At 45.5% G+C, this 27,880-nt stretch overlaps 2 protein-coding genes across 3 annotated transcripts in view; both read left to right on the top strand.

Annotated features, from left to right (window-relative positions):
- LOC134957545 (vitamin D3 hydroxylase-associated protein-like) overlaps positions 1–5,485 on the top strand; it is a 171,116-nt gene extending 165,631 nt beyond the window's left edge. Inside the window, exon 16 of the mRNA XM_063939523.1 lies at positions 5,054–5,485. Within this exon, the coding sequence (XP_063795593.1) occupies positions 5,054–5,089 (36 nt within the window). The 3' untranslated portion in view covers positions 5,090–5,485. The remainder of the gene's footprint in view (positions 1–5,053) is intronic.
- Positions 5,486–8,574: 3,089 nt separating this feature from the next.
- The window catches only part of LOC134957546 (vitamin D3 hydroxylase-associated protein-like), a 179,169-nt gene continuing 159,863 nt past the window's right edge, over positions 8,575–27,880 (top strand). The window contains exons 1-4 of one of the 2 annotated variants that reach the window (XM_063939526.1): positions 8,575–8,813; positions 24,073–24,186; positions 25,462–25,605; positions 25,909–26,042. In XM_063939526.1, the coding sequence (XP_063795596.1) occupies positions 8,607–8,813; positions 24,073–24,186; positions 25,462–25,605; positions 25,909–26,042 (599 nt within the window). In that variant the 5' untranslated portion in view covers positions 8,575–8,606. The remainder of the gene's footprint in view (positions 8,814–24,072; positions 24,187–25,461; positions 25,606–25,908; positions 26,043–27,880) is intronic. The other variant, XM_063939525.1, reaches the window with a different exon arrangement.

The following is a 27,880-nucleotide window of genomic DNA, read 5'->3' as shown; positions in this document are numbered from 1 at the left end:
AAAAACGAGAGGGGCGTGCAAGAGATGCTGTCGGTGGCCAGAAGAATTGCGGGACACTTTCGGCGTACAGGCACCACGTACAGAAGACTGGAGCACCACCAAAAACGCCTGAACCTGCCCTGCCATCATCTGAAGCAAGAAGTGGTAACGAGGTGGAATTCAACCCTCTATATGCTTCAGAGGTTGGAGGAGCAGCAAAAGGCCATTCAAGCCTATACAACTGAGCATGATATAGGAGGTGGAATGCACTTGTCTCAAGCGCAGTGGAGAATGATTTCAACGTTGTGCAAGGTTCTGCAACCTTTTGAACTTGCCACACGTGAAGTCAGTTCAGACACTGCCAGCCTGAGTCAGGTCATTCCCCTCATCAGGCTTTTGCAGAAGAAGCTGGAGACATTGAAGGAGGAGCTAACACAGAGCGATTCCGCTAGGCATGTGGGACTTGTGGATGGAGCCCTTAATTCGCTTAACAAGGATTCACGGGTGGTCAATCTGTTGAAATCAGAGCACTACATTTTGTCCACCGTGCTCGATCCTAGATTTAAAACCTACCTTGGATCTCTCTTTCCGGCAGACACAAGTCTGCTGGGGTTCAAAGAACTGCTGGTGACAAAATTGTCAAGTCAAGCGGAACGCGACCTGTCAACATCTCCTCCTTCACATTCTCCCGCAACTGGGGGTGCGAGGAAAAGGCTCAGAATTCCGAGCCCACCCGCTGGCGGTGATGCAGGGCAGTCTGGAGCGACTGCTGATGCTGACATCTGGTCCGGACTGAAGGACCTGACAACGATTACGGACATGTCGTCTACTGTCACTGCATATGATTCTCTCCCCATTGAAAGAATGGTGGAGGATTATATGAGTGACCGCATCCAAGTAGGCACGTCAGACAGTCCGTACTTATACTGGCAGGAAAAAGAGGCAATTTGGAGGCCCTTGCACAAACTGGCTTTATTCTACCTAAGTTGCCCTCCCACAAGTGTGTACTCCGAAAGAGTGTTTAGTGCCGCCGCTCAGCTTGTCAGCAATCGGCGTACGACGTTACATCCAGAAAATGTGGAGAAGATGATGTTCATTAAAATGAATTATAATCAATTCCTCCATGGAGACATTCACCAGCAGCAATTGCCTCCACAAAGTACACAGGGAGCTGAGATGGTGGATTCCAGTGGGGACGAATTGATAATCTGTGAGGAGGGGGATGTACACGGTGATATATCGGAGGATGATGATGAGGTGGACATCTTGCCTCTGTAGAGCCAGTTTGTGCAAGGAGAGATTAATTGCTTCTTTTTTGGTGGGGGTCCAAACCAACCCGTCATTTCAGTCACAGTCGTGTGGCAGACCCTGTCACTGAAATGATGGGTTGGTTAAAGTGTGCATGTCCTGTTTATACAACATAAGGGTGGGAGGGCCCAAGGACAATTCCATCTTGCACCTCTTTTTTCTTTCATTTTTCTTTGCGTCATGTGCTGTTTGGGGAGTAGTTTTTGGAAGGGCCATCCTGCGTGACACTGCAGTGCCACTCCTAGATGGGCCAGGTGTTTGTGTCGGCCACTTGGGTCGCTTATCTTAGTCACACAGCTACCTCATTGCGCCTTTTTTTTTATTTGCGTCATGTGCTGTTTGGGGGGTGTTTTTTGGAAGGGCCATCCTGCGTGACACTGCAGTGCCACTCCTAGATGGGCCAGGTGTTTGTGTCGGCCACTTGGGTCGCTTATCTTAGTCACACAGCTACCTCATTGCGCCTCTTTTTTTCTTTGCGTCATGTGCTGTTTGGGGGGTGTTTTTTGGAAGGGCCATCCTGCGTGACACTGCAGTGCCACTCCTAGATGGGCCAGGTGTTTGTGTCGGCCACTTGGGTCGCTTATCTTAGTCACACAGCTACCTCATTGCGCCTCTTTTTTTCTTTGCGTCATGTGCTGTTTGGGGTGTGTTTTTTGGAAGGGCCATCCTGCGTGACACTGCAGTGCCACTCCTAGATGGGCCAGGTGTTTGTGTCGGCCACTAGGGTCGCTGAGCTTAGTCATCCAGCGACCTCGGTGCAAATTTTAGGACAAAAAAATAATATTGTGAGGTGTGAGGTGTTCAGAATAGACTGAAAATGAGTGGAAATTATGGTTATTGAGGTTAATAATACTTTGGGATCAAAATGACCCCCAAATTCTATGATTTAAGCTGTTTTTTAGGGTTTTTTGAAAAAAACACCCAAATCCAAAACACACCCGAATCCGACAAAAAAAATTCGGTGAGGTTTTGCCAAAACGCGTTCGAACCCAAAACACGGCCGCGGAACCGAACCCAAAACCAAAACACAAAACCCGAAAAATTTCCGGTGCTCATCACTAGTGATATCACACGGCGCTACCATTCAGAAAATGCATATAAATATAAATATACAACCATTCACATAGATATAATCATATCTTTAGGCCTCCAAAGTCTGAAATTCAGAAGGAGAGCAAATAATGGTGTAGTACAATAAACAGAGTAAGAAATAATGAGTTTTATTGGTCCCACTCACAATTGAGCAAAAGATTATTTGCATATCATCCTCATATGGCATGTATCTTCAATCTTTAGATCGTCCTCTTTAAAACTGAAACTTTAAGCGAATAATATAGTGCAATACTGTTTTTTATAAAACCACGTATTTAATATCAAAATGCACTCACATAGATAAAAACAATTCAGACATATCACCAATATGGGGCACCAAACAATCCAAGTCGACACTAGATGTATAAGGTCACATGAAAGTCCCTCTAAGGCTCCGGACACCATAGAAAGAAAGTCCCACTGGATACCGCTGGTGCTGCCACTGGATAAGTCCAAAGAAAAGTCCCTGCTGCTTTAACGCGTTTTCGGACACCAATGTCCTTCCTCAGAAGCATGAGGGACATCCTGTAGTTGTCTCTATTTATACCCTGTCTCATTTTCAAAATTAGCGCCTCCTGACGCATTAAAAACTTTAAAAAATGATGATGAACTCATAATTAAACCTGCGGACAAAGGGGGTGGGGTGGTCCTTATGGATAGGAGGGGCTATATGTTGGAAGTTGAGAGACAACTGAATGAAGGTGCCACCTATAGTAAGTTGAAAAGTGATCCAACATTGAGAATCACTAAGGCACTTATTGTCCATATGGACGAAGCATTATCTAGGGGTGTGATAACAAAATCTGAGTATGATTATGTTATTTTGGAACACCCATCAGTTCCAACTATTTATGTCCTGCCTAAAATCCATAAGGATCCACTCCACCCACCGGGCAGACCAATAATATCTGGCTGCAATAGTGTTACATCTAACCTGTCTTCATTAGTGGATCACTACTTACAACCACTAGTGAAAAACACCAAGTCCTACCTTAAGGACACTGGTGATGTTTTAGAGATACTGAAAGATCTAGCTTGGGATAATAATTATATCCTTGTAAGCGCTGATGTATCGTCTCTCTACACGATCATTCATGAAGATAAGGGAATTGAAGCAATCACCTACTTTTTAGATCAGTCTGAATATTCTAGTGATCTCAAATGGTTTATAGTAGAAAGCATTAAGTTCATTCTTAATAATAACTACTTCATATTTAACGGGACGTATTATATACAGCGTGTAGGCACCGCCATGGGCACCAGGTTCGCCCCCAGCTACGCAAATTTATTCATGGCATACTGGGAGGACCTCACAGTGTGGCATGACGGCGAGCTGGGGGCGGGCCTGGTGCTCTGGCGCCGGTATATCGATGACCTATTGTTCATTTGGAGTGGAGATATGGACCAATTGAATCTTTTCTGTGATTCTCTGGGCGTAAATAATTTTAACATCAATCTTACCATTACTAAAAGCTACAATGATATAGTCTTTTTGGATCTACGTATCTACATTAAGGATAATAAGGTACATACTCGACTATATCGTAAATCTACAGATTCGAACAGTTACATTGAAAATACAAGTCAACATCACAGAAACTTGCTTGAGAGTATACCTTACAGTCAGTTTCGAAGAACAAAACGTAACTGTACAGAAAAAAAAAAATATGACTTAGAAATTGAAGAAATGACTAAACGTTTTGAAGATAAAGGATATGATAAAAAGCTCCTTATAGAGGCTCGCCAAAAAGTTGATCTTGTAGATAGGGATAGTCTGGTTGTCAAAAGTAAAGATAAGGCCACTAAGAAAAATGATAATATCCAATGGGCCTTTATATCCGAGTTTAATGCACAACATAAGGCAATAGAACAAACTTTCAAGAAACATTGGAAGGTTATTAAAAAGGATCCGATTATTGGTGCGACCCTACCTGAGAAACCGATTTTTGTATATAGAAGATCCGACACACTTAAAGATAAATTGGTCCATAGTGCTATAGAACCGCCCAAAAGGAGCAGTATTCGCTCCCAGGGGTTCTATAGGTGTGCCATGTGTAATATGTGTAAGGTCACAAAAGGTGCAAGCAAAATTAAAGAATTTACGGTGAAGGATGTGAAGTATAAAATTAATGAATTCATAACGTGTAATTCTAAAAATATAATATATGGAATAGAGTGTCTCTGTGGTCTGATATATATCTGCAAAACTACTAGGTGCCTTAAAGTAAGGCTCTCTGAACATCTGTACAATATTAAAAAGAGATTAGAGTCGCATTCTTTATCCATGCACTTTAAAAAATTCCATGGATGTAACCCCTGTGGCATCAAGTTGTTCTGGGGTATCCAGTGTATAAGCCCCACCTGGCGGGACAGGGATGTGGATACCCGTCTAGCCAGGTCGGAGATGCGCTGGATACACAATTTAGGAACCCTGATGCCGCAGGGGTTAAATAGCGATTTCGAGTTAAAATGGTTTCTTTAAATTGCTATAAGCCTCTTCTGTACTTCTCCAATGAAATCATTTAGCGAATTTTTTGTGTGTGTATATATGGCTTTGTTCTCTCTTATTATCTTTTTCTGTTTTGGTAATGTTATTATATAATCAGATTTTAAAGAAATTATGTTTGTAATGTTCTAAACATGTCTCTATTAATGTCTCATTGAAAACCGCCAGTGTATAGGTGATGGAACGCAAACAGGAAGAAGGTGAATGCGTATGGAACACATAGACATCACTTCCGGTGACGCACTTCCGGTCATGGCGGTGATGCCGGTAGAAGCGTCAGGAGGCGCTAATTTTGAAAATGAGACAGGGTATAAATAGAGACAACTACAGGATGTCCCTCATGCTTCTGAGGAAGGACATTGGTGTCCGAAAACGCGTTAAAGCAGCAGGGACTTTTCTTTGGACTTATCCAGTGGCAGCACCAGCGGTATCCAGTGGGACTTTCTTTCTATGGTGTCCGGAGCCTTAGAGGGACTTTCACGTGACCTTATACATCTAGTGTCGACTTGGATCGTTTGGTGCCCCATATTGGTGATATGTCTGAATTGTTTTTATCTATGTGAGTGCATTTTGATATTAAATACGTGGTTTTATAAAAAACAGTATTGCACTATATTATTCGTTTAAAGTTTCAGTTTTAAAGAGGACGATCTAAAGATTGAAGATACATGCCATATGAGGATGATATGCAAATAATCTTTTGCTCAATTGTGAGTGGGACCAATAAAACTCATTATTTCTTACTCTGTTTATTGTACTACACCATTATTTGCTCTCCTTCTGAATTTCAGACTTTGGAGGCCTAAAGATAGGATTATATCTATGTGAAGGATTCACGGGTGGTCAATCTGTTGAAATCAGAGCACTACATTTTGACCACCATGCTCGATCCTAGGTTTAAAGCCTACATTGTATCTCTCATTCTGGCAGACACAAGTCTGCAGATGTTCAAAGACCTGCTGGTGAGACAATTGTCAAGTCAAGCGGAACGTGACCCGCCAACAGCTCCTCCTTCATTTTCTACCACCACTGGAGCTGCCAGGAAAAGGATAAAATTTCCAAAACCACCCGCTGGCGGTGATGCAGGGCAGTCAGGAGCAAGTGCTGACATCTGGTCCGGACTGAAGGACCTGCCAACGATTACTGACATGTCGTCTACTGTCACTGCATATGATTCTGTCACCATTGAAAGAATGGTGGAGGATTATATGAGTGACAGCATCCAAGTAGGTACGTCAGACAGTCCGTACGTATACTGGCAGGAAAAAGAGGCAATTTGGAGGCCCTTGCAAAAACTGGCTTTATTTTACCTAAGTTGCCCCCCCCCCCCCCCCCCCCCTCCAGTGTGCACCCCGAAAGAGTGTTTAGTGCAGCCGCTCACCTTGTCAGCAATCGGCGTATTAGGTTACTTCCACAAAATGTGGAGAAGATGATGTTCATCAAAATGAATTATAATCAATTCCTCCGTGGAGACATTTACCAGCAATTGCCTCCAGAAAGTACACAGGGACCTGTGATGGTGGATTCCAGTGGGTACGAATTAATACTCTGTGAGGAAGGGGATGTACACAGTGAAAGGGGTGAGGAATCGGACGATGAGGATGAGGTGGACATCTTGCCTCTGTAGAGCCAGTTTGAGCAAGGAGAGATTGATTGCTTCTTTTTTGGTGGGGGCCCAAAATCAACCAGTCATTTCAGCCACAGTCGTCTGACAGACCCTGTCGCTGAAATGATTGGTTTGTTAAAGTGTGCATGTCCTGTTTATACAACATAAGGGTGGGTGGGAGGGCCCAAGGACAATTCCATCTTGCACCTCTTTTTTTAAGGGAGGTTTTGCCAAAACGCGTCCGAATCGAAAAGTGTCCGGTGCACATCTCTAGTGTTTTCACACCCTTTTCACGTTATTTTAATATCACTTAAATGTATTAAAGGGCTTTTGGAGTAGTTTTCCTGAAAAACTGCTCCTAATCCTTTAATTCACTTGTTTTTAGTAATCAGATCGCATTTCCCATTTGTATAATGGGAAATGCGATCTGGCCCGAACTTACATAAGCTGATCACTGGTTAAAAAAACAAAGTAAAAAAAACATACTTACTGTACCAGACCCAGGAGCCGGTGATCAGTGCTCCGGTGTGGGCTGACGGTCATCGGGACCTCCTGTGCCCTGCTGTGAGCCCCCAGGCAGTAAAGTGATGCTGCAAAACGGCAGCTCACTTTACAGCCACGGGGGTCACAGCAGCGCACAGGATCCGATGTCCTCCAGTCCTGCAGCAGCAGCAATCACCGGCTCCCTGGACTGGTAAGTATATTTAACCTGGGGGACGCGGTTCGCGCGTGCGGGGGGTAATAGTCGTGATGGGGGGTCGATCCGGTGATGTTGGCATTGGCGGCGAATGCGCAGCAGGACATCGGGGTATTTTTTTTAGCAAGCTCTGTCCCTGCATGTGATAATTTATATATCCGTGCGATGTAATTAATAATCGCAGTGCGGATTCGGTCGATTTTATCACATGCCACCCGCATCCGTGAATGGTGATAAATCGGCCCCTTATTGCTCTCAAATCCTTCTTTCAGCTCTTTGTTCCATGGGCCATGTCTCAGTAGGGATGTATGGAGTTTTAAAACTGCTATGGTGGGTTTCAGTTTTTCATGCCCTTAAGTTAGAGGGAAAAACATTAGCTTGTCTGTGTCAGCAAGTGGCTCTTGGATTCGTTGTTTTCTGCTGTCCTTGCCTCTGTAAAGGCTACACCAGGAGCTAAGTATGGTTTATCCCAAAGGTTTATGTGCCACTTTATACCATAGTCAAAACCAGTTACTTAAAGGATTACCAGAGAATTTTTGACTATTTTAGAGCAAGTAAAGGATTTACACTAAGCACCAGCGCTGATGGCCTAGGCTAGTTACCACTGATGCAAGAGGACAAATGGTCAGCAGCACTAGGCTATAACAGGCTGGTCACGCTATGACAGAGAAACCCGTAGCCAAGGAGTTCCTCTGTTATAGTAGGTCACAGCCTGTTCAGGAAAGAGCTGAATTCCCTATGGAAAAAAATCAGGCGTTACCTCAGGTTAAAATAAGCATGTGCTGGTAGCATGGGGCCATTGCCAACACGTTGGTTAGTCGAATAATAAAAGTCAGAAAATAGCACTATTAGTAAGTTACTACTACTGTTATGTGTCAGTATAACCATGTAATAAATGCACGCGATAAGTCATTGTCTATTCATGAATCAGTGAAAAGAGTGGAGAAGTGAGCCTGTGGAGAAGTTGCCCATGGCAACCAATCAGCTGCTACGTACAATTATATAGTATGTAAATTATAATTGTTACTTCAATGCTGATTGGTTGCCATAGGCAACTTCTCCACTCGCTCACTTCTCCGTACTTTTCACTGCTTCATGAATGGACCTGAACGTCAAAATAAAAAATATCACCAAGTACTGATAATAGCCCCCAAAGCTCTGTAAAGTTTTGACTATGGCTGTATGAATTAATTTAGGGGGAAAAGAGTTTATTTAGTTAAGGGACCTGAGTGACACTGTCAAGGCTGTTTGATTATAATCATTTGAGTTATAGGAGATTATCCCAGTATACTGTAGTTATGTAAGTGATCTGCCTTTAAGAATTCACTACAGGAAGTTTGACTTGGCACTTGACCAAACTTTCGCAGCATAAAACCAGCAGTTGTTTGTCTGCCCACAGTCAGATACTCAGTGACACCATGCAGGACAAGCTTACTCAGATCTTCTCAGAGCACTTATTGGAGTGCAAGCTCTTGGCCACAGTGGGATGTCTCTTTGTTGCATCCATCTATGGGCTGAGGTGGAGAAGGAGACGATATATCTGCAGGAGAATGGAAGAGGAGAGGAAGAGGAGAGAGACCAGTGTGCAGTTCATGAAGCAGGCGGTAGACAAGTTTCACAAACTGGTATTGTTTTGTATTGCTTTTATAACATTATTATACACCCAACCCTACATATGCTCAGCATGTCCGCAATACGAACCTCTTCAGACTTCAGGAAAAGCCGTTTCATTCCAAATGATGCTTTTTACATACTTAACATGTGAAATCATGATTTTATTTTCCAGGCTTGTGATCTGTGGCAGATGCCAACTGGCTCTTGCTCGATCCATTGACTTTCACTGCCCAGATCTCTGAGTACCAGGAAACAGTCTAATGTTTTCAAAACACTCTAAGGGGTAAATTTACTAAGGTGGGAGATTTTTAGAACTGGTGATGTTGCCCATGGCAACCAATCAAATTCTACTTACCATTTATCTAGCTGCTTCTAGCAGATAATAGATATAATCTGATTGGTTGCTATGGGCAACATCACCAGTTCTAAAAATCTCCCACCTTAGTAAATTTACCCCAATGTGTCCTTATGTAAACTCTCAATATGCACTGATTTTTGCAAACAGAATTACCTTTGACTAGAAATAGACATCTACTGTATATAATAAATTAAGGTTTGTCCTGCGTCAATGCACGTGCAGAGGAAGCCTGGGCGCATGGCCCAATGACTTCCACTGTGAAGGAAACGGGACAGACTAATAAGAGAAGGTCCAACCGCCAGGGTATTTATGGCAGGAGTGATGTGGGATGATCGGGATGGAGCTGCATAACACAGCCGCAACAAAGTCTGTGTCACACCCCACATTGTGTGTCTCCCCTGCACTGTGTCACACCCCACATTATGGGGGAGATTCAATTGTTTGAAAAGTCAGTTGGGCGGCTGTTTTTTCCTGTCTATTAGATAGGAAAAAACAGACACCCAACTGACTTTTCAAACAATTGAATATCCCCATATGTGTCTCCCCTGCACTGTATCACACCATAGTCAGATTAAGGGGGGTCACAGGGCATACAGTACCCCGGGCCCCCTTCGTTAGGGGGCCCCCCAGACAGAGCACTCCGACATCGCTAGCTTTCCCTCTCATGCAGTAGCAGAACCAGACAGCCAGAATGCAAGCAGGACAGTATGCATTGCAGGCAGAGTATCAGGTTTTATGAGCTACCGATTAAGCTTTCCGACCAGAGGAGAGATAGGAGGGTGGAGAGAGCTGTAAGTGACACAGGGATCCCATCTTCTCCTCCTCCCTGCCTGGGTGTCTGGGTCCTATGTAACCTGGCATTATTCAACTATTAGTTTAAATCTAATATACCCCATTGGATTAAATTTAATATACACTATCCATACATCCCAACATGACTCAGTCCTGGAGGGATAACATGCTATATTAAGTTATGATTGCAATCACCTGTTTTGAAACACCTTTCATATCTATGAAATAGTTCAACACAGGTGACACCAATCATATATTAAGAAGGAAGTCCAGGTAAACAGCATTTTATCCCTCCTGGAATGGGTCATGTTGGGAGGTACGCACATCTAAAATACACTCCCCCGCCTTCCACCGGGGCCCCCTTGTTTTAAGTGCCCCTGGCACCCCCAAGGCTTGATCCGGCCATGTGTCACACCCTACATTGTGTGTCTCCCCTGCACTGTGTCACAACTCACATTGTGTGTCTCCCCTGCACTGTGTCACAACCCACATTGTGTGTCTCCCCTGGTCTGTGTCACACCCCACATTGTGTGCCTCCCCTGCTCTGTGTCACACCCCACATTGTGTGTCTCTCCTGTACTGTGTCACACCCCACATTGTGTTTCTCCCCTGCACTGTCACACCCCACATTATGTGGTATATTTACTAAAAGTAATTTTTGGTTTTCAGTTGATTTTCCGTAGATTTTGTGACCGAAAGTCAAAATTGACTGAAATAGAGTTTTACACTTAAATAGTACTACAATAGAACCTTCAATAAATTAACATAGAGTTCAATTCCTAAGCCATATTTACTATAAAACGCCTAACAGCTGATGATGGCCCTGTGCATGAATCAGTGATAACACTTTAACCTTAAAGAAATTAACGACAAAGAGACTTAGATTTGGCAGAAACTGTTAGCTTATTTATTTCAATGAGCTATAACTTTAAATAGCTGTAAGGAAAAATAATTAGAGAATGGTGGCAAAGAAAGAACGGCTAAACTTCTTCAACAACACGGAAAAACTGACAACATCATCACAACCATAAACCAAACCAGTTAAACCCACAATGGTATCCACTCAACATTCTACCTTGACTACCCACCCGTATGGGTGATGAGGCTGCCCCCGTTAGGGTGGTCTAGCAGACATAAACAGTCAACGAAGGTGAATGAATCAACAACTAGGAACTAATCAAAAGCCAACCTACTGTATATACACCCTAAAACAGGTAACCTGCCTTTCTTTCCCTCCAAACTTAGCTAACGCCACACCTAAATCAAAGCAAAACCAATAGCAACAAAAAATGGGAGGGAGGGTGGGAAGACCAGAGAAAAAGAGGCTGACTCCACCCCAAACAATCCCTAAAGAGTAAAACTATCACCCTCCTTGCTTCACTATTGGATTAAAACTACCACCTGATATCATGCAAGCCCCTCCCCAGCCTCTGAGGTTTAACCCTCCCCTATCTAGTCAATACGCTCTTACATAGTTGTTGAGGTTGAAAAAAGACAAATGTCCATCGAGTTCAACCTATTGTAAATTACATTATTTTATATATATTTTTTAATTATTTTTTTTTAAATATTAATTAAATGCTGTATCCCTGGATATTTTTTTCAGCTAGCAATTTATCTAATCCATTTTTAAACTTATTGATTGTGTCCACCATTACTACCTTCTCTGGAAGAGAATTCCAAATCTTTACTGCTCTTACTGTGAAGAATCCTTTTCTCCGTTGGGTATGGAATTTTTTCTCCTCTAACCTCAGTGGGTGTCCTCGTGTCCTACGTAGTGTTTTTTTGGTAAACAAATTGTTTGATAGATCCTTGTATTGTCCCTTAATGTATTTATAAATATTAATGATGTCCCCTCTCAGTCGCCTCTTTTCCAGTGTGAACATATCAAGCCTACATAGTTGATTTGAAAATCAACTGTTTTAGTTGAGTTTTATGGCATGCCCTGTAAATGGGGGTGGGGTGCTAGGCCTTGATTGCAATTACCAGACACACATGGATACTTACCATTCATAAGGAAAGATGTTAGGCTGATCTGGGTTGTATTATTTATAAGGGTTGTTTTAAAGGGTTAAGAAAATATTACAATATAGACTTACCCAGGACTTACCAGGATGAAAACAGACGGAACATCCCACTTACGTTGCAGAAAAACAACCACCCTTCCTTCCATTCCCAATCATCTGTGCATTTCAGAGTATGTATATATTTTACCATTTACAATTCTCATGACCTCTAAGAACAAAATGCAACCAATTTTGTATAAAACAAGTTACATTGTGACTTACATGTGATTGTACATACCTGTTTGTCACTTTGCTCTATCATGCACAGTTAACATACAGCGGAACAACACCAGTAAATTGGCACCTGAACTTTTAACTTGAACAAGTGAAACCTTATACTCTCAGCCTATATAACACTGGTTTAATCTTAAACAAACTATGTACCACAAATTGATTTTCTGCATTGCTCTTCATGGAGTATTCATAAAGACCATTGCATCATTCAGTCTCCCAGCAACTCAGCCCTCTGTACATGTTGCCCCCTCAATTCTACACTCCCCTCTTATTAGCACTCATGAGCTTTTTACTTCCCTATACTCATTGACAATAACATCTACAACCTCTCACCATAAATAACTTTCACAAACCTCCGACACTCACATTTATCTCTTACTTCTGCTTCTGATAGCTGGTGACATTTCACCAAATCCAGGACCCAGCCACTTGCATCGCTCACATTCACCCGATTCACAGCAACATAGAAATCCAGCTAACCTCATAAACATCACATGTCTTCCATCACCTTCCAGATCACTAAAATGTGCCTTATGGAATGCACGCTCTGTTTGTAACAAATGAACATTCATCCTTGACCTCTTCATATCCAACATCAATCTGCTGGCTATAACAGAAACCTGGCTCACACAATCTGACACAGCCTCCCCTGCAGCACTGGCACATGGTGGTCTACACTTTACACACATCTCCAGGCCTGGTAACCATAGGAGGAGGAGGAGTTGGACTTTTACTTTCCCAATCTTTCGCATACACTGTTCTACCACAGGTTCCATCACTCACATTTACATCATTTGAAGTACATTCCACTAGGGTTTACTCTCCTTTCTCTCTGCATGTTGCAGCTATCTACTGCCCACCTGGGCATCCCAAACAATTTCTGGAAGATCTTTCTGCCTGGCTCCCTCACTTCCTAACTTTTGACATCTCCACCATTATCATGGGTGATTTCAATATTGCTATTGATTGTCCAAAGTCTGCTGCTCACGCCTCCAAACTACTCTCTCTAACCTCCTCTTTTGGCCTGTCCCAATGGACTGACTCCTCTACTCATCAGGAGGGCCACTGCCTTGATCTAGTATTCACCAGACTATGCTCCATCTCTGAACTCACTAACACTCCTTTCCCCCTCTCAGATCACAACCTTATCACCTGCATGCTCTCCTCAGTTAATTCAAACCCTGTGTTGCTGAAGTCCTCCAATCTTCCTCAAACCCGCAGAAATATTAACGCAATTAATCTTCAAGAACTTTCCACTTCACTCCAACAACTGCTTTCACCTACTTCTGCATTCACCTCTCCTGAGATGGCTCTATCACACCTGAACAAGACTCTAGAACTAGCCCTTGATGTGGCTCCAACTACCCATCACCTTCCACGTAGGCCTAGATGTCAACCATGGCACTCCAAATTAACAAGACAACTACAAAAACTCACACGAAAACTTGAACGTCAGTGGCGTAAATCTCGTATTTCAAGTGACTTCCACACATATAAGACTGTCTACCGCTCTTATAGAAATGCCCTGGACACTGCCAAACAAACATATTTCCAAACTCTTATCTTTGCTCAAGCCTCTAACCCCAAACGACTCTTTAATACATTTAAATCACTTCTGAATCCTCCCTCACCTAACCCACCAGCCACTATCAAGGCACAGGATCTTGCTTCCTACTTCAAGGAGAAGATTGATAAGATCCGAGATGAAATGGTATGCTTTTCGGCAGCCAGTGACCTACTCCGTTCTTTACCTGAACCCTCTGGCACTCTCTCTTCATTTGATCCCACAAATGAAGATGAAGTATCATCACTCTTCTCATCTTGCTTCTCTACTACCTCTCCTCTTGATCCTTTACCCTCACAAATAAGTAAAGCTCTGTCGCTGGTGCTCATCCCTACCTTAACTAATATCTGTAATCTCTCTCTCTCTACTGGTATATTTCCTTCACTCTTCAAGCATGCAGTGATTACTCCCATTTAAAAAAAACAAAATTCTGACCCTAATGATCTCTCAAACTACCGCCCTATCTCTCAGCTCCCTTGTCTCTCTAAGCTACTTGACTCACACACTTTCTTAACTCATTCACTTTATTGGACCCACTTCAGTCAGGTTTCCGTTCCCAACATTCCACAGAGACAGCACTGACTAAAGTGGTTAATGATTTGGTCACTACGAAGTCTAAAGGCCATTACTCACTACTTATTTTTCTAGATCTATCTGCTGCATTTGACACTGTAGACCACTCTCTTCTCATACAGACACTACAATCCCTAGGTCTTAAAGACACAGCCCTTTCTTGGTTCCTATCCTGCCTATCTAATCGCTCCTTCAGTGTTCGCTTCTCTGAATCTACCTCCTCTTCGCTACCTCTTTCAGTGGGAGTACCGCAAGGCTCAGTCTTGGGTCCTCTGCTTTTCTCAATCTATACCTCATCTCTTGGTAAACTAATCAGCTCCTTCGGAATTCAGTATCATTTGTACGCTGATGATACTCAAATCTACCTATCCTCCCCAGATCACCATCTGTATTGGTTCGTGTCACTGAATGCCTGCCTGCCATTTCATCTTGGATGTCATCTCGCCACCTCAAACTCAACATTTCCAAAACAGAATTAATTATTTTCCCACCAGCCAAGAGTATTTACCAACTTGATATCTCCATAACTCATAACTATTGGCAATGCGACTATCCACCCTACCCCACAAGCTCGCTGCCTAGACTCTGAACTGTCCTTTGTTCCACACATTCAATCTGTCTCTAAATCATGTTACATGCACCTAAAAAAACATACCCAAGATACGTCCTTATCTTACACAAGACACTGCAAAAACTCGAATCCATGCATTCATCATATCCCGCATTGATTATTGTAATAGTCTCCTTATTGGTCTTCCCAAACATAGGCTCTCACCACTTCAATCCTTTTTAAATGCAGCTGTGAGGCTAATCTTCCTCGCTAGATGTTCTTCATCTGCTGATCCGCTGTCAGTCCCTCCATTGGTTACCGGTATTCTACCGTGTTAATATAAAATACTTTTACTTATTGTACATACAAGGCTATTAACCAAACTGCACCATCTCTACACTCATCTTAAAATATCTCCCTACCAGACCTCTCCGCTCTGCACAAGATCTGCGACTCTCATCCACATGTATTACTTGTTCCCATTCAAAATTACAGGACTTTATCCGGGCTTCACGCACTTAGTGGAATGCCCTCCCACGCACAATAAGAACTCCCCTCTAGTCTCCAAACTTTTAAACGTTCCCTGAAAACTTACCTCTTCAGACAAGCCTATCAAATTCCAGACCCACCCACATAACCTTCAATGCTTCCCTATCTAATACATCCTCTCTGTACAGTACACATAACCCCACATATTTTGTCTTCCAACATTACTGGGTGATCATATCATACAACCCATTAAGAACCTAGCAATCTGGTGGACCATTATGCAATAGGTAGCATCTATCCTTGTGTATCAATGCCTATTTCCCTATAGATTGTAAGCTTGCGAGCAGGGCCTTCCTACCTCTATGACTGTCTGTTTTTGCCCAGTTTTGTTCTATAACTGTTGTTCTAATTGTAAAGCGCAACGGAATATGCTGCGCTATATAAGAAACTGCTAATAAATCAATCAATAAATAGGTCCCCTTTTACATATTACACAAGGGGGTATATTTACTAACATTCGTAATTTTCGGGAAAAGGTCAAAGTTCAATCACGAATGACATCGACAGTGTAAAATTGCAACTTTTTGAATTGATTACGACTAATTTACTAAGCTGCCGTATTTTGCCTTTTCGGGTTTTCCGATGTCGATGTCATTCGTTTTTTTTTTCTGTTTTTTACGGCAGTGATTAGCAAAACACTGCCGACTTTTTCAAAATGAATCTCGGCCGGATCTGTGTGATCCGTGCTGGGGTTCATTTTTTTTTTTTTTAAATAAACACTGTAAAACTTAAAAAAAAATTGCGTGGGGTCCCCCCTCCTTAGCATAACCAGCCTCGGGCTCTTTGAGCCGATCCTGGTTGCAGAAATATGGGGAAAAAAATGACATGGGTTCCCCCATATTTAAGCAACCAGCATCGGGCTCTGCGCCTGGTCCTGGTTCCAAAAATACGGGGGACAAAAAGAGTAGGGGTCCCCCGTATTTTTAAAACCAGCACCGGGCTCCACTAGCTGGACAGATAATGCCACAGCCGGGGGTCACTTTTATATAGCGCCCTGCGGCCGTGGCATCAAAAATCCAACTAGTCACCCCTGGCCGGGGTACCCTGGGGGAGTGGGGACCCCTTCAATCAAGGGGTCCCCCCCCAGCCACCCAAGGGCCAGGGGTGAAGCCCGAGGCTGTCCTCCCCATCCAATTGGCTGCGGATGGGGGGCTGATAGCCTTTTGTGAAAATGAAAAGATATTGTTTTTAGTAGCAGTACTACAAGGCCCAGCAAGCCTCCCCCGCATGCTGGTACTTGGAGAACCACAAGTACCAGCATGCGGCGGAAAAACAGGCCCGCTGGTACCTGTAGTACTACTACTAAAAAAATACCCCAAAAAAGACAAGACACACACACCTTGAAAGTAAAGATTTATTACATACATCCACACAAACATACAAACATACTTACCTATGGCCCCACGCAGGTCGGTCCTCTTCTCCAGTAGAATCCAAGGGGTACCTGTTGAATAAATTATACTCACCAGCTCCAGGGTCCCAGGCTCCTCGTAGCATCCATTTGTAATCCACGTACTTGAATAAAATAAAAAAACGGACACCCGAGCCACGCACTGAAAGGGGACCCATGTTTGCACATGGGTCCCCTTTCCCCGACTGCCAGAAACCCACTCTGACTTCTGTCTAAGTGGGTTTCTTCAGCCAATCAGGGAGCGCCACGTTGTAGCACCCTCCTGATCGGCTGTGTGCTCCTGTACTGTCTGACAGGCGGCACACGGCAGTGTTACAATGTAGCGCCTATGCGCTCCATTGTAACCAATGGTGGGAACTTTCTGCTCAGCGGTGAGGTCACTTTCGGTCAACCGCAGGGCAGAAAGTTCCCACCATTGGTTACAATGGAGCGCATAGGCGCTACATTGTAACACTGCCGCGTGCTGCCTGTCAGTCAGTACAGGAGCACACAGCCGATCAGGAGGGTGCTACAACGTGGCGCTCCCTGATTGGCTGAAGAAACCCACTTAGACAGAAGTCAGAGTGGGTTTCTGGCAGTCGGGGAAAGGGGACCCATGTGCAAACATGGGTCCCCTTTCAGTGCGTGGCTCGGGTGTCCGTTTTTTTATTTTATTCAAGTACGTGGATTACAAATGGATGCTACGAGGAGCCTGGGACCCTGGAGCTGGTGAGTATAATTTATTCAACAGGTACCCCTTGGATTCTACTGGAGAAGAGGACCGACCTGCGTGGGGCCATAGGTAAGTATGTTTGTATGTTTGTGTGGATGTATGAAATAAATCTTTACTTTCAAGGTGTGTGTGTCTTGTCTTTTTTTGGGTATTTTTTTAGTAGTAGTACTACAGGTACCAGCGGGCCCGTTTTTCCGCCGCATGCTGGTACTTGTGGTTCTCCAAGTACCAGCATGCGGGGGAGGCTTGCTGGGCCTTGTAGTACTGCTACTAAAAACAATATCTTTTCATTTTCACAAAAGGCTATCAGCCCCCCATCCGCAGCCAATTGGATGGGGGGGACAGCCTCGGGGCTTCACCCCTGGCCCTTGGGTGGCTGGGGGGGGGGGACCCCTTGATTGAAGGGGTCCCCACTCCCCCAGGGTACCCCGGCCAGGGGTGACTAGTTGGATTTTTTATGCCACGGCCGCAGGGCACTATATAAAAGTGACCCCCGGCTGTGGCATTATCTGTCCAGCTAGTGGAGCCCGGTGCTGGTTTTAAAAATACGGGGGACCCCTACTCTTTTTGTCCCCCGTATTTTTGGAACCAGGACCAGGCGCAGAGCCCGATGCTGGTTGCTTAAATATGGGGGAACCCCTGTCAATTTTTTCCCCATATTTCTGCAACCAGGATCGGCTCAAAGAGCCCGAGGCTGGTTATGCTTAGGAGGGGGGACCCCACGCAATTTTTTTAAAGAAAATAACCACTTTCCCACCCCTTCCCACTGATATACATGCACGGATCTCATGGATCCCTGCATGCCTATACAATCACGGATTAAAAAAGCAGGTCTGCTTTTTTTTAGCACTTTTTTACGAGTTGTAATTTTTCACGGCAGTGTTTTATTTTTTTTTGCTTTGCACTTCTTAGTAAATGACCGAGATTCATACTTAAACAGCCGCGTTTTGACCGATGGTGTATTCATTCGTAATTATTTTCATGGACTACCCAAAAATTACGAATGCCCTCATCACTGCCGTGATTTGAGTTTAGTAAATTACCGAGATGACACTTTGATGAAAAAACGGCATCTCGGTCAAAATCGGGACCTTAGTAAATATACCCCAAGGTCTCTTTTTACACATTACGTTAGGTAGAGTCCCCTTATTAACATTACGCCAGGTAGAGTCCCCTTTTTACACAGTACTCCAGGTAGAGCCCCTGTCACACATTATGCCAGGCAGAGCCCCCTTTTACACGTAACGCCACGCTAAGACCCCTTTTACATATTACGACAGGTAGAGTCTCCTTTTACACATTATGCCAGGTAGAGTCCCCTTTTAAACATTACGACAGGTAGAGTTTCCTTTTACACATTATGCCAGGTAGAGTCCCCTTTTACACATTACATGGTGATTCTCCGCCCTCAGTGCCCATGCGCTGTGGGCTGAGCACACTTGGCACACACCTAGTTCTGGCCCTGTCATACTACCCATGATAGTGCCTCCCCTGCTCTGTGCCACACCCTACATTGCGTATCCCCCCCTGCTGTGTGTCACACCCCACATTATGTCTCCCTTGCCCTGTGTAATACTACCCACACAATAATACTTCCCCCTGCTCAGGGTCATACAACTTACACATTGGTATTTCTATAATGGGTGCAATGTGTGCAGTGTACATGGGCACTTGGGTCCAGGGGGTCCCACACCTCACCCATATTTTAATACTAACCTTTCTGAAGTCCCATGTCGGCAGCTGCGTCAAAAATCACTTCCAAAATAGCCGCCGCCATGTTTCTGGAAACCTGCGCATGTGCAGTAGACTCCAGCACAATGGAGGAGGGAGGGGGTCACCTGGAGTCTGCACATGCCCCCCTTCCTCTGTTAAAATGCCCCATAACCCACATTATATATCTGCCCTGCTCTCTGTCATACAACTCACATGTTAATGTCTCCCCTGCTCTGCCCCTGCGACCCACATGATGGTGTCTCCCACATTGTGTGTCTCCCCTGCTCTGTGTCACAACCCACATTGTGTGTCTCCCCTGCTCTGTGTCATACCCCACATTGTGTGTCACCCCTGCACTGTCACACCCCACATTGTGTGTCTGCTCTGTGTCACAACCCACATTGTGTGTCTCCCCTGCTCTGTGTCACACCCCACATTGTGTGTCTCCCCTGCTCTGTGTCACACCCCACATTGTGTGTCTCCCCTACTCTGTGTCACACCCCACATTGTGTGTCCCCCCTGCTCTGTGTCACACCCCACATTGTGTGTCACCCCTGCACTGTCACACCCCACATTGTGTGCCTGCTCTGTGTCACACCCCACATTGTGTCTCCCCTGCTCTGTGTCACACACCACATTGTGTCTGCTCTGTGCCACACCCCACATTGTGTGTCTCACCTGCACTGTGTCGCACCCCACATTATGTGTCTCCGCTGCTCTGTGTCACACCCCAAATTATGTGTCTCCCCTGCTCTGTGTCACACCCCACATTGTGTGTCTCCACTGCTCTGTGTCACACCCCACATTGTGTGTCACACCTGCACTGTGTCACACCCCACATTGTGTGTCTCCCCTGCACTGTGTCACACCCCACATTGTGTATCTCCCCTGCTCTGTGTCACACCCCACATTGTGTGTCACCCCTGCTCTGTGTCACACCCCACATTGTGTGTCACCCCTGCTCTGTGTCACACCCCACATTGTGTGTCTCCCCTGCTCTGTGTCACACCCCACATTGTGTGTCTCCCCTGCTCTGTGTCACACCCCACATTGTGTGTCACCCCTGCTCTGTGTCACACCCCACATTGTGTGTCTCTCCTGCTCTGTATCACACCCCACATTGTGTTTCTCCCCTGCTCTGTGTCACACCCCACATTGTGTGTCTCCCCTGCTCTGTGTCACACCCCACATTGTGTGTCTCCTCTGCTCTGTGTTACACACCATATTGTGTGTCTCCCCTGCACTGCCACCCCCCCCTCATTGTGTGTCTCCCCTGCTCTGTGCCACACCCCACATTGTGTGTCACTCCTGCACTGTGTCACACCCCACATTGTGTGTCTCCCCTGCTCTGTCACACCCCACATTGTGTGTCACCCCTGCACTGTGTCACACCCCACATTGTGTGTCTTCCCTGCACTGTGTCACAACCCACATTGTGTGTCTCCCCTACTCTGTGTCACACCCCACATTGTGTGTCACCCCTGCTCTGTGCCACACCCCACATTGTGTGTCACCCTGCACTGTGTCACACCCCACATTGTGTGTCTCCCCTGCTATGTCACAACCCACATTGTGTGTCACCCCTGCACTGTCACACCCCACATTGTGTGTCTTCCCTGCACTGTGTCACAACCCACATTGTGTGTCTCCCCTGCACTGTGCCACACCCCACATTGTGTGTCTCCCCTGCTCTGTGCCACACCCCACATTGTGTGTCACCCCTGCACTGTCACACCCCACATTGTGTGTCTCCCCTGCACTGCCACCCCCCCCCACATTGTGTGTCTCCCTTGCTCTGTGCCACACCCCACAACAAAGCCTTTCCCAGCCGTGCATCTGAATGTTCAAGGACTGAGGCGTCCTTAGACGCCATCATCAGCCCTATGGCAAATGCTGTATGTCTGTCAGTGTATGACCTCCTATGTGAATGGTTGAGCATCTGGGTACGTAACCATTTTCAGCGACATACCCACCTGCGTACTCCCATTACACGCCCAAAGACCCGCAACTGCTCACACAGGAGACCATACTGAGATGGAGAAACTGCACTTTCCAGTTACAAGTGGTTGTCCCAGTTGTCGAAAATAAGACGCAGTATTAGCACATAAGAGGTAAACATGACTGCAACAACAAACACAGCCAAGGCCACATCCAACTCAGAATCAGGCCCTATGGGGAGTATTCAATTGCGCACAAGGTTGTTACTGAAAAAAAAACTTTGTTGACCTCCCACCAAATTTTGGATTACCGTGGGTATGCGCAGTATCCAATTTAAATACCCGCGGATACCCATGGTATCCAGTTTTTAAAAAATGCACAAATGGTTTTCAGCATTGACCGATGCTTACGGGTTCGGGGTGGTCTCCACAGCTCCCAGTGATCTCCCTTCTATCTTTCCACTCGGGATGGGGACTGCTGGGAGATGTAGTTTTCCTTGCTGCTGCTTCCGGGGGGGAATGGGGGTTTACACACACAGGGGTCACACACTGATACTTACACACACTCACACATACTACACACACACACATACTACACACTGACACGCACATACGGAATCGGTATGTTAAGCCTGCGGCTAGGATCCCAGTGTTCATGATACTGACCAGTGATCCCAATGTTCCCAACAGGTGAGTAGAAGCTATTCCCTCCTCTCCCCTACCCCCTAACCCTTTGTTCCTACAACCTAACCCTAACCTTCCCTCCCCGCAACCTATCCACCTATCCCTAATCTACCACACCCCCACAGCTTAGCCCTAACCTAAGGTCCGGCTGCAGCAGTGCCGCAGCTACAGGCTCACCATGGATAGAAGTAATTATATACATCGCAGCAACGAGCCGTCGCACCGGCCGCCCGCTGTGTAGTTAATAGCACCATGATGCCCCAAGATTTCTATGGCTGGCGCTGTTCACACATACTTACACACACTCACATATATTTACACACACACACACACACACACACACACACACACCACTGCTGCAGAAGCTGTCAAAGCGAATTGAGCTCTTGAAAACAATTTACAAGTGTGACGGCCATTATGCCGGTGCATGGTGATGAGGGGAGAGGGGGTAAGTCCCCAAACAGATAAAGGAAGAAATCTCTGAGCGTCACCGCAAATTCCTCATTGGATGTTGTGTCAATCACACCTGCCTTGGATGTGGATCTTGCACACTATAATAGGGCATGGTAACATACTAGCCATATAAAAGTGACACATCCAGAGTATCCATATCCTGAATAAGGGCCCTCATTCCGAGTTGATCGGTCGCAAGGCGAATTTAGCAGAGTTACACACGCTTAGTCTACGCCTACTGGGAGTGTATCTTAGCATCTTAAAAGTGCGAACAAAGTTTACGCAATATTGCGAACAAAAAAAACTTAGCAGTTTTAGAGTAGCTCCAGACTTACTCTGCCTGTGCGATCAGTTCAGTGCTTGTCGTTCCTGGTTTGACGTCACAAACACTCCCAGCGTTCGCCCAGACACTCCCCCGTTTCTCCGGCCACTCCTGCGTTTTTTCCGGAAACGGTAGCGTTTTCAGCCACACGCCCATAAAACGCTGTGTTTCCGCCCAGTAACACCCATTTCCTGTCAATCACACTACGTTCGCCGGTGCGAACAAAAAGCCGTGAGTAAAAATCCTTTCTTCATAGCAGAATTACTTAGCGCAGTCGCAGTGCGAACATTGCGCATGTGCTCTAAGCTGATTTTCACTGCGATGCGAAAAAAAAGAACGAGCGAACGACTCGGAATGAGGGCCAATAATCACATGAGCTGAGATATGTGCATGGGACACTGATGATCACGGCTGTATGACAATGTAACATCATAGGACCCGGCTTTTCCCACTCAGGTTATGCTAAAAGGACCAGTAATGTAATCTCCAAGCACAGGCAGGGTCCAGTCTGAAAAGGGACGACCCGGGTTCAGCCTGCAGTGTGAACGTGGTTTTAGCAGCTGTGACACGGCTTGAAACCATGGGGCTAATTCAGACCTTATCGCTGCTGTGCGTGTTCGCACAGCAGCGATCAGGTATGAAATGCGCATACGCCGGCGCCGCATTCCACACAGCCGACGGCTGTCTTACTCCTGCGATCGCCTCTGCCTGACTGACAGGCAGAGGCGGACGCTGGGCGGGAGGGGGAGGGCCGGCGGTGTTTGGACGCCGTTTAGGGTGCGCGGTCCGGGCAACGCAGGCATGCCTGGACCGTTGGGGGGATGGGCCGCGACGGCTGCGTGACATCACACGCAGCCGCTGCGACCTGAGCAGCGACGAGTAACTCCCTGCCAGCGTGCAGGAGCTGCGCTGGTGGGGAGCTACTCTACCAGCACAAAAGCATCGCCGCTGTGCGATGCTTTTGTACTTGTGCAACGGGGCAGGGCCTGACATGCAGGGCGGACTAGCCCTGTGCTGGGCGTCCCCCTGCATGTCAGCGAAGCTGATCGTAGATGTGCAAAATTTACAACATCTACGATCAGGTCTGAATCACCCCCTCCCCCGTGTTCAATAACCCAGGCTGGTCCAGGGTTTCAATGTGAAAGGGGTATTAGTTACCAGTACTTCCACTGTCACCTCTAGGCTATCACCTGTCCACAGGCTTAATAAAAATAAATGTAAAAACCTGGAAGTCGGGCAGGGCACTTGTAGTTGAGTGACCCAGCACCCTAGGCTGAAGCCTAATGGTTGATCAGGTGCTGCCCTTTACACTTGTCTCTCTCAGTGCTCTGAGTTTATATAATTTCTTCCAGAATCCTGGAGTGGACATTGATGCAATCCTGAACCTGACGCTGCTGGAGCTGACAGAGAAGCTGCAGGACGGGTCCCTTTCTCCAGAATGTGTTCTGTACTCCTATGTTGAGAAGGTCAGAGACCAGAGTTCTAGTCTACACATACCATATTATTTCAAGTGCATCAGAAAGAGAAATTATACTACTTGGCTAATGTGGGCTGTAGGCAGGGTATGGCGGAGGTAGTGGATGTGTTTTGTAGGTGGGTGTTATGGTTGGTAGAATGTGTTGTGGTAGTGAGTGTGTTGTTTTAGTGGGTGTTTTATGTTAGTGGGTGTGTTATGCTTGCTGGGATGTATTGTGATGTGGTGGGCTTTATACTGTAATTGATGGGGTGGGTTTTGTTGTACTGAGTATTTTGTTGGTGATGTGTTGTGGTAGTGGGTGTTTTTTGGTGGTGGTGGATGTGTAGTGTTTTTTGTTACACTTGGTGCAGTGTGGTATGGTGGATGGGTGTATATTATTAGTTGGTATATTTTGGTAGTGGTAGGTTGTGTTGTACATTATGTTGTGTTGATTACTGGTGAATGGGTATATTATGCATGGTTGAATATGTTGTGATAGATGAGGTGTGACAGTGGTGGATGTATTTTAGTGGTGGTAATGTTGGGTGTGTTATGCTTAATGGGGTGTATTGTGTTAAGTTGGGTATTATGCCTGGCGATGACATTACTGTTATGTTGTTCCGTCACTTTGACGGGCTGGTAACTAGTCATTGTTCAGATGTAGCCACACTCATCGTGGTTTCATTTGCCGTTTACATGCACTCCCGGCATGGTTATGTGCGAATATGCTTAGATGTAGCCAGAATGAGCAGGACTACATCTGTAATAATAACTTTGTTAAAAATCCTCATACACATCATGATACAGATTTGTTAATATTTGTGGCACTGACATGATAATTGCTACATACTGTAGACCCCTAAATCTTTTGCTGTCCATTAGAGCCAGGAATATTTCTAGTAGAGATGTGCATTTCGGATCTCCAGAAATCCGAATCCACATGAATTTGGTGGATCCGAACCGCACCAAAACCCGACCCGGATCTCCGGAGAAGATCCGAACCCAACCCATTCCTCATTAGGATCTTCCCGCAGTTCGGAATCTGGATTTTAAATCCACATTTCAGGTTTTGGATTCGGTTTGGATTGCAAAAATAATATGATCTTAGCTGTTTTTAGCAATACAAAAAAAAAAATCTGGATCCAAAATCAAAACCAGTGAGGCGTTTTTGGCACAACCAATGCCAGCAAAAATTGGCTGGCGCACATCTCTGATATCTAGTAATGTCTAGATGGAATACTCATAGACTCTAGAATACTCTAGACTGATGAATGTCTTCTCACAGGCTCTGGAAGTAAATGACAATCTGAACTGTGTGACCGTATTTCTGTTGGACTGTGAGGCTCAGCTCAAGGGACTGAGAGAGAGAGAGGAAAAGGGTCCACTGTACGGAGTCCCCGTTTCTATAAAGGAACAAGTCGGTTATAAGGTAATTATTAGAGTATACTCTGTTCATGTGGGACATACTCACCTGTATTGATTCTGCTAAGAGGCACATTATAAGCATTAGTTTGTAAGCTCTTTGAGAAAGGACTTCATAAATACATTTGATTTATTTGAAAAGACAAAAAATTCCATAGGTCTTAGAGCAACCCTGTCCTCAAATAACTTATCACGCTTGAGGATTTCCTTAAATGAAAACACTGTAGGTGTGGTCATGAAAGGTCTACCTTAAAAAACCTGTGGTAAATCATGGGCACCCTTTTACGAAAACCTCTTGGTGCATTTTCAGGGCCATCCTTCCACGTGCGGTCTCGTTCAGTACCTCGATGAGGTGGAGGAGGAGGACAGCATCATTGTGAAGGTTTTGAAGAAACAAGGAGCCATTGTGTTTGCCAGGACAAATGTTCCCCAGGCTCTTCTTTGGTGACTACAAGTCAGGGACTCTGATATTTTACCCATGTGTAGCCCCTTACCACAGGTCTATGTGATGTGAGTGCCCTGGGTTACACCAGGGTAAGATTCTTCCCCGTCCTTGGGCTCTCTGAGTTAGAATGTGGAAAGAGACCAACTACATGAGCGTTTTAAAACCAGGATGACAATAGGGCGTCACAAATTCATGAATACAGATCACATGACAAATTATAATACATGGGAACCAGATGATTTTCCACTACTGAACACCTCGGGTACATACTTCGGAACTACAATAAAATGTATTACAGGTTGAGTATCCCTTATCCAAAATGCTTGGGACCAGAGGTATTTTGGATATGGGATTTTTCCGTATTTTGGAATAATTGCATACCATAATGAGATCTCATGGTGATGGGACCTAAGTCTAAGCACAGAATGCATTTATGTTACATATACACCTTATACACACAGCCTGAGGGTCATTTTAGCCAATATTTTTTATAACTTTGTGCATTAAACAAAGTGTATCTACATTCACACAATTCATTTATGTTTCATATACACCTTATACACACAGCCTGAAGGTCATTTAATACAATATTTTTAATAACTGTGTGTATTAAACAAAGTTTGTGTACATTGAGCCATCAAAAAACAAAAGTTTCACTATCTCACTCTCACTCAAAAAAGTCTGTATTTCGGAATATTCCGTATTTCGGATATTTGGATATGGGATACTCAATCTGTACTATCCTTTATATATGATGTACAGTAGTAGCTGAAATTCCATGCCTTGGGAACAGTCACTGTCACTCTTGTGCTCTATAGCACTGGTCCTGGTCCCACTGCATAGGGCTATGGGGGTCATTCCGAGTTGGTCGTAGCTGTGCAAAATTTTGCACAGCTACGATCAACTTTCCTGACATGCGGGGGGACGCCCAGCACGGGGCTAGTCCGCCCCACATGTCAGTCCGGCCCCCCTCGCAGAAGTGCAAAGGCATCGCACAGCGGCGATGCCTTTGCACTTCAGGAGTAGCTCCCGGCCAGCGCAGCTTTAGCGAGCTGGCCGGGAGCTACTCCTCGCTCCCTGGCCCGCAGCGGCTGCGTATGTCGTCACACAGCCGCTGTGGCCCGCCCCCCGTTCGGTCCGGCCACGCCTGCATTGGCCGGACCGCGCCTACGAAACAGCGGCCAAACGCAGCCGTTTCGCCCCCTCCCGCCCATCGATCGCCTCTGCCTGTCAATCAGGCAGAGGCAATCGCTGTCCTGCTACAGCCGTAGGCCGTCCCGCATGTGCAGAAGCACATAGGCATCGGCGCATGCGCAGCAGGGACCCGTTCGCTCTGCTGAGTGAAAAAGCAGCGAGCGAACGGGTCGGAAAGACCCCCTATAACCCTTGTCCTATTAATGCTCTATAGGGTTATTACGCAGATGATGGGTACCCCAGCTCTGCCTATGCTCGGGCTCCCTGTCTTCACAGTCTTACTAACTTAACCGGCTTGTGGTTGCGGTCTTGGTTCACCATCTGTTTCAACATGCTTATATTGTACATGCATTCAGAGGAACTGTGCCTATTGTATCTCCTATCTGCGATGCTATCTATCTCTCTCTCTCTCTCACTGTACTGGGCAGTACACATGGGGAGAGATGTGTCCTGAGCGATCGGTCACAGATCGCTCAGCACACATCTATCCCCCCGCTCAGCACAGCGGGATGTGTGCTGAGCAGGATGGGGGTCGGGGGGCGACGCTCATTTCACCCAGCGGGTGAAATGAGCGATGTGCTAGATTGTGCCTGCATGCACGCCAATCTAGCACCAGCAATAGCGACGCGTGGGGCTGCGCATC

The sequence above is a fragment of the Pseudophryne corroboree genome, chromosome 9 (genome assembly GCF_028390025.1).
Source record: "Pseudophryne corroboree isolate aPseCor3 chromosome 9, aPseCor3.hap2, whole genome shotgun sequence".
In the NCBI taxonomy this organism is placed as follows: Eukaryota; Metazoa; Chordata; class Amphibia; order Anura; family Myobatrachidae; genus Pseudophryne; species Pseudophryne corroboree.
The sequence above is the reverse complement of the archived record's forward strand: the minus strand, read 5'-3'. Positions and strand labels throughout refer to the sequence as shown.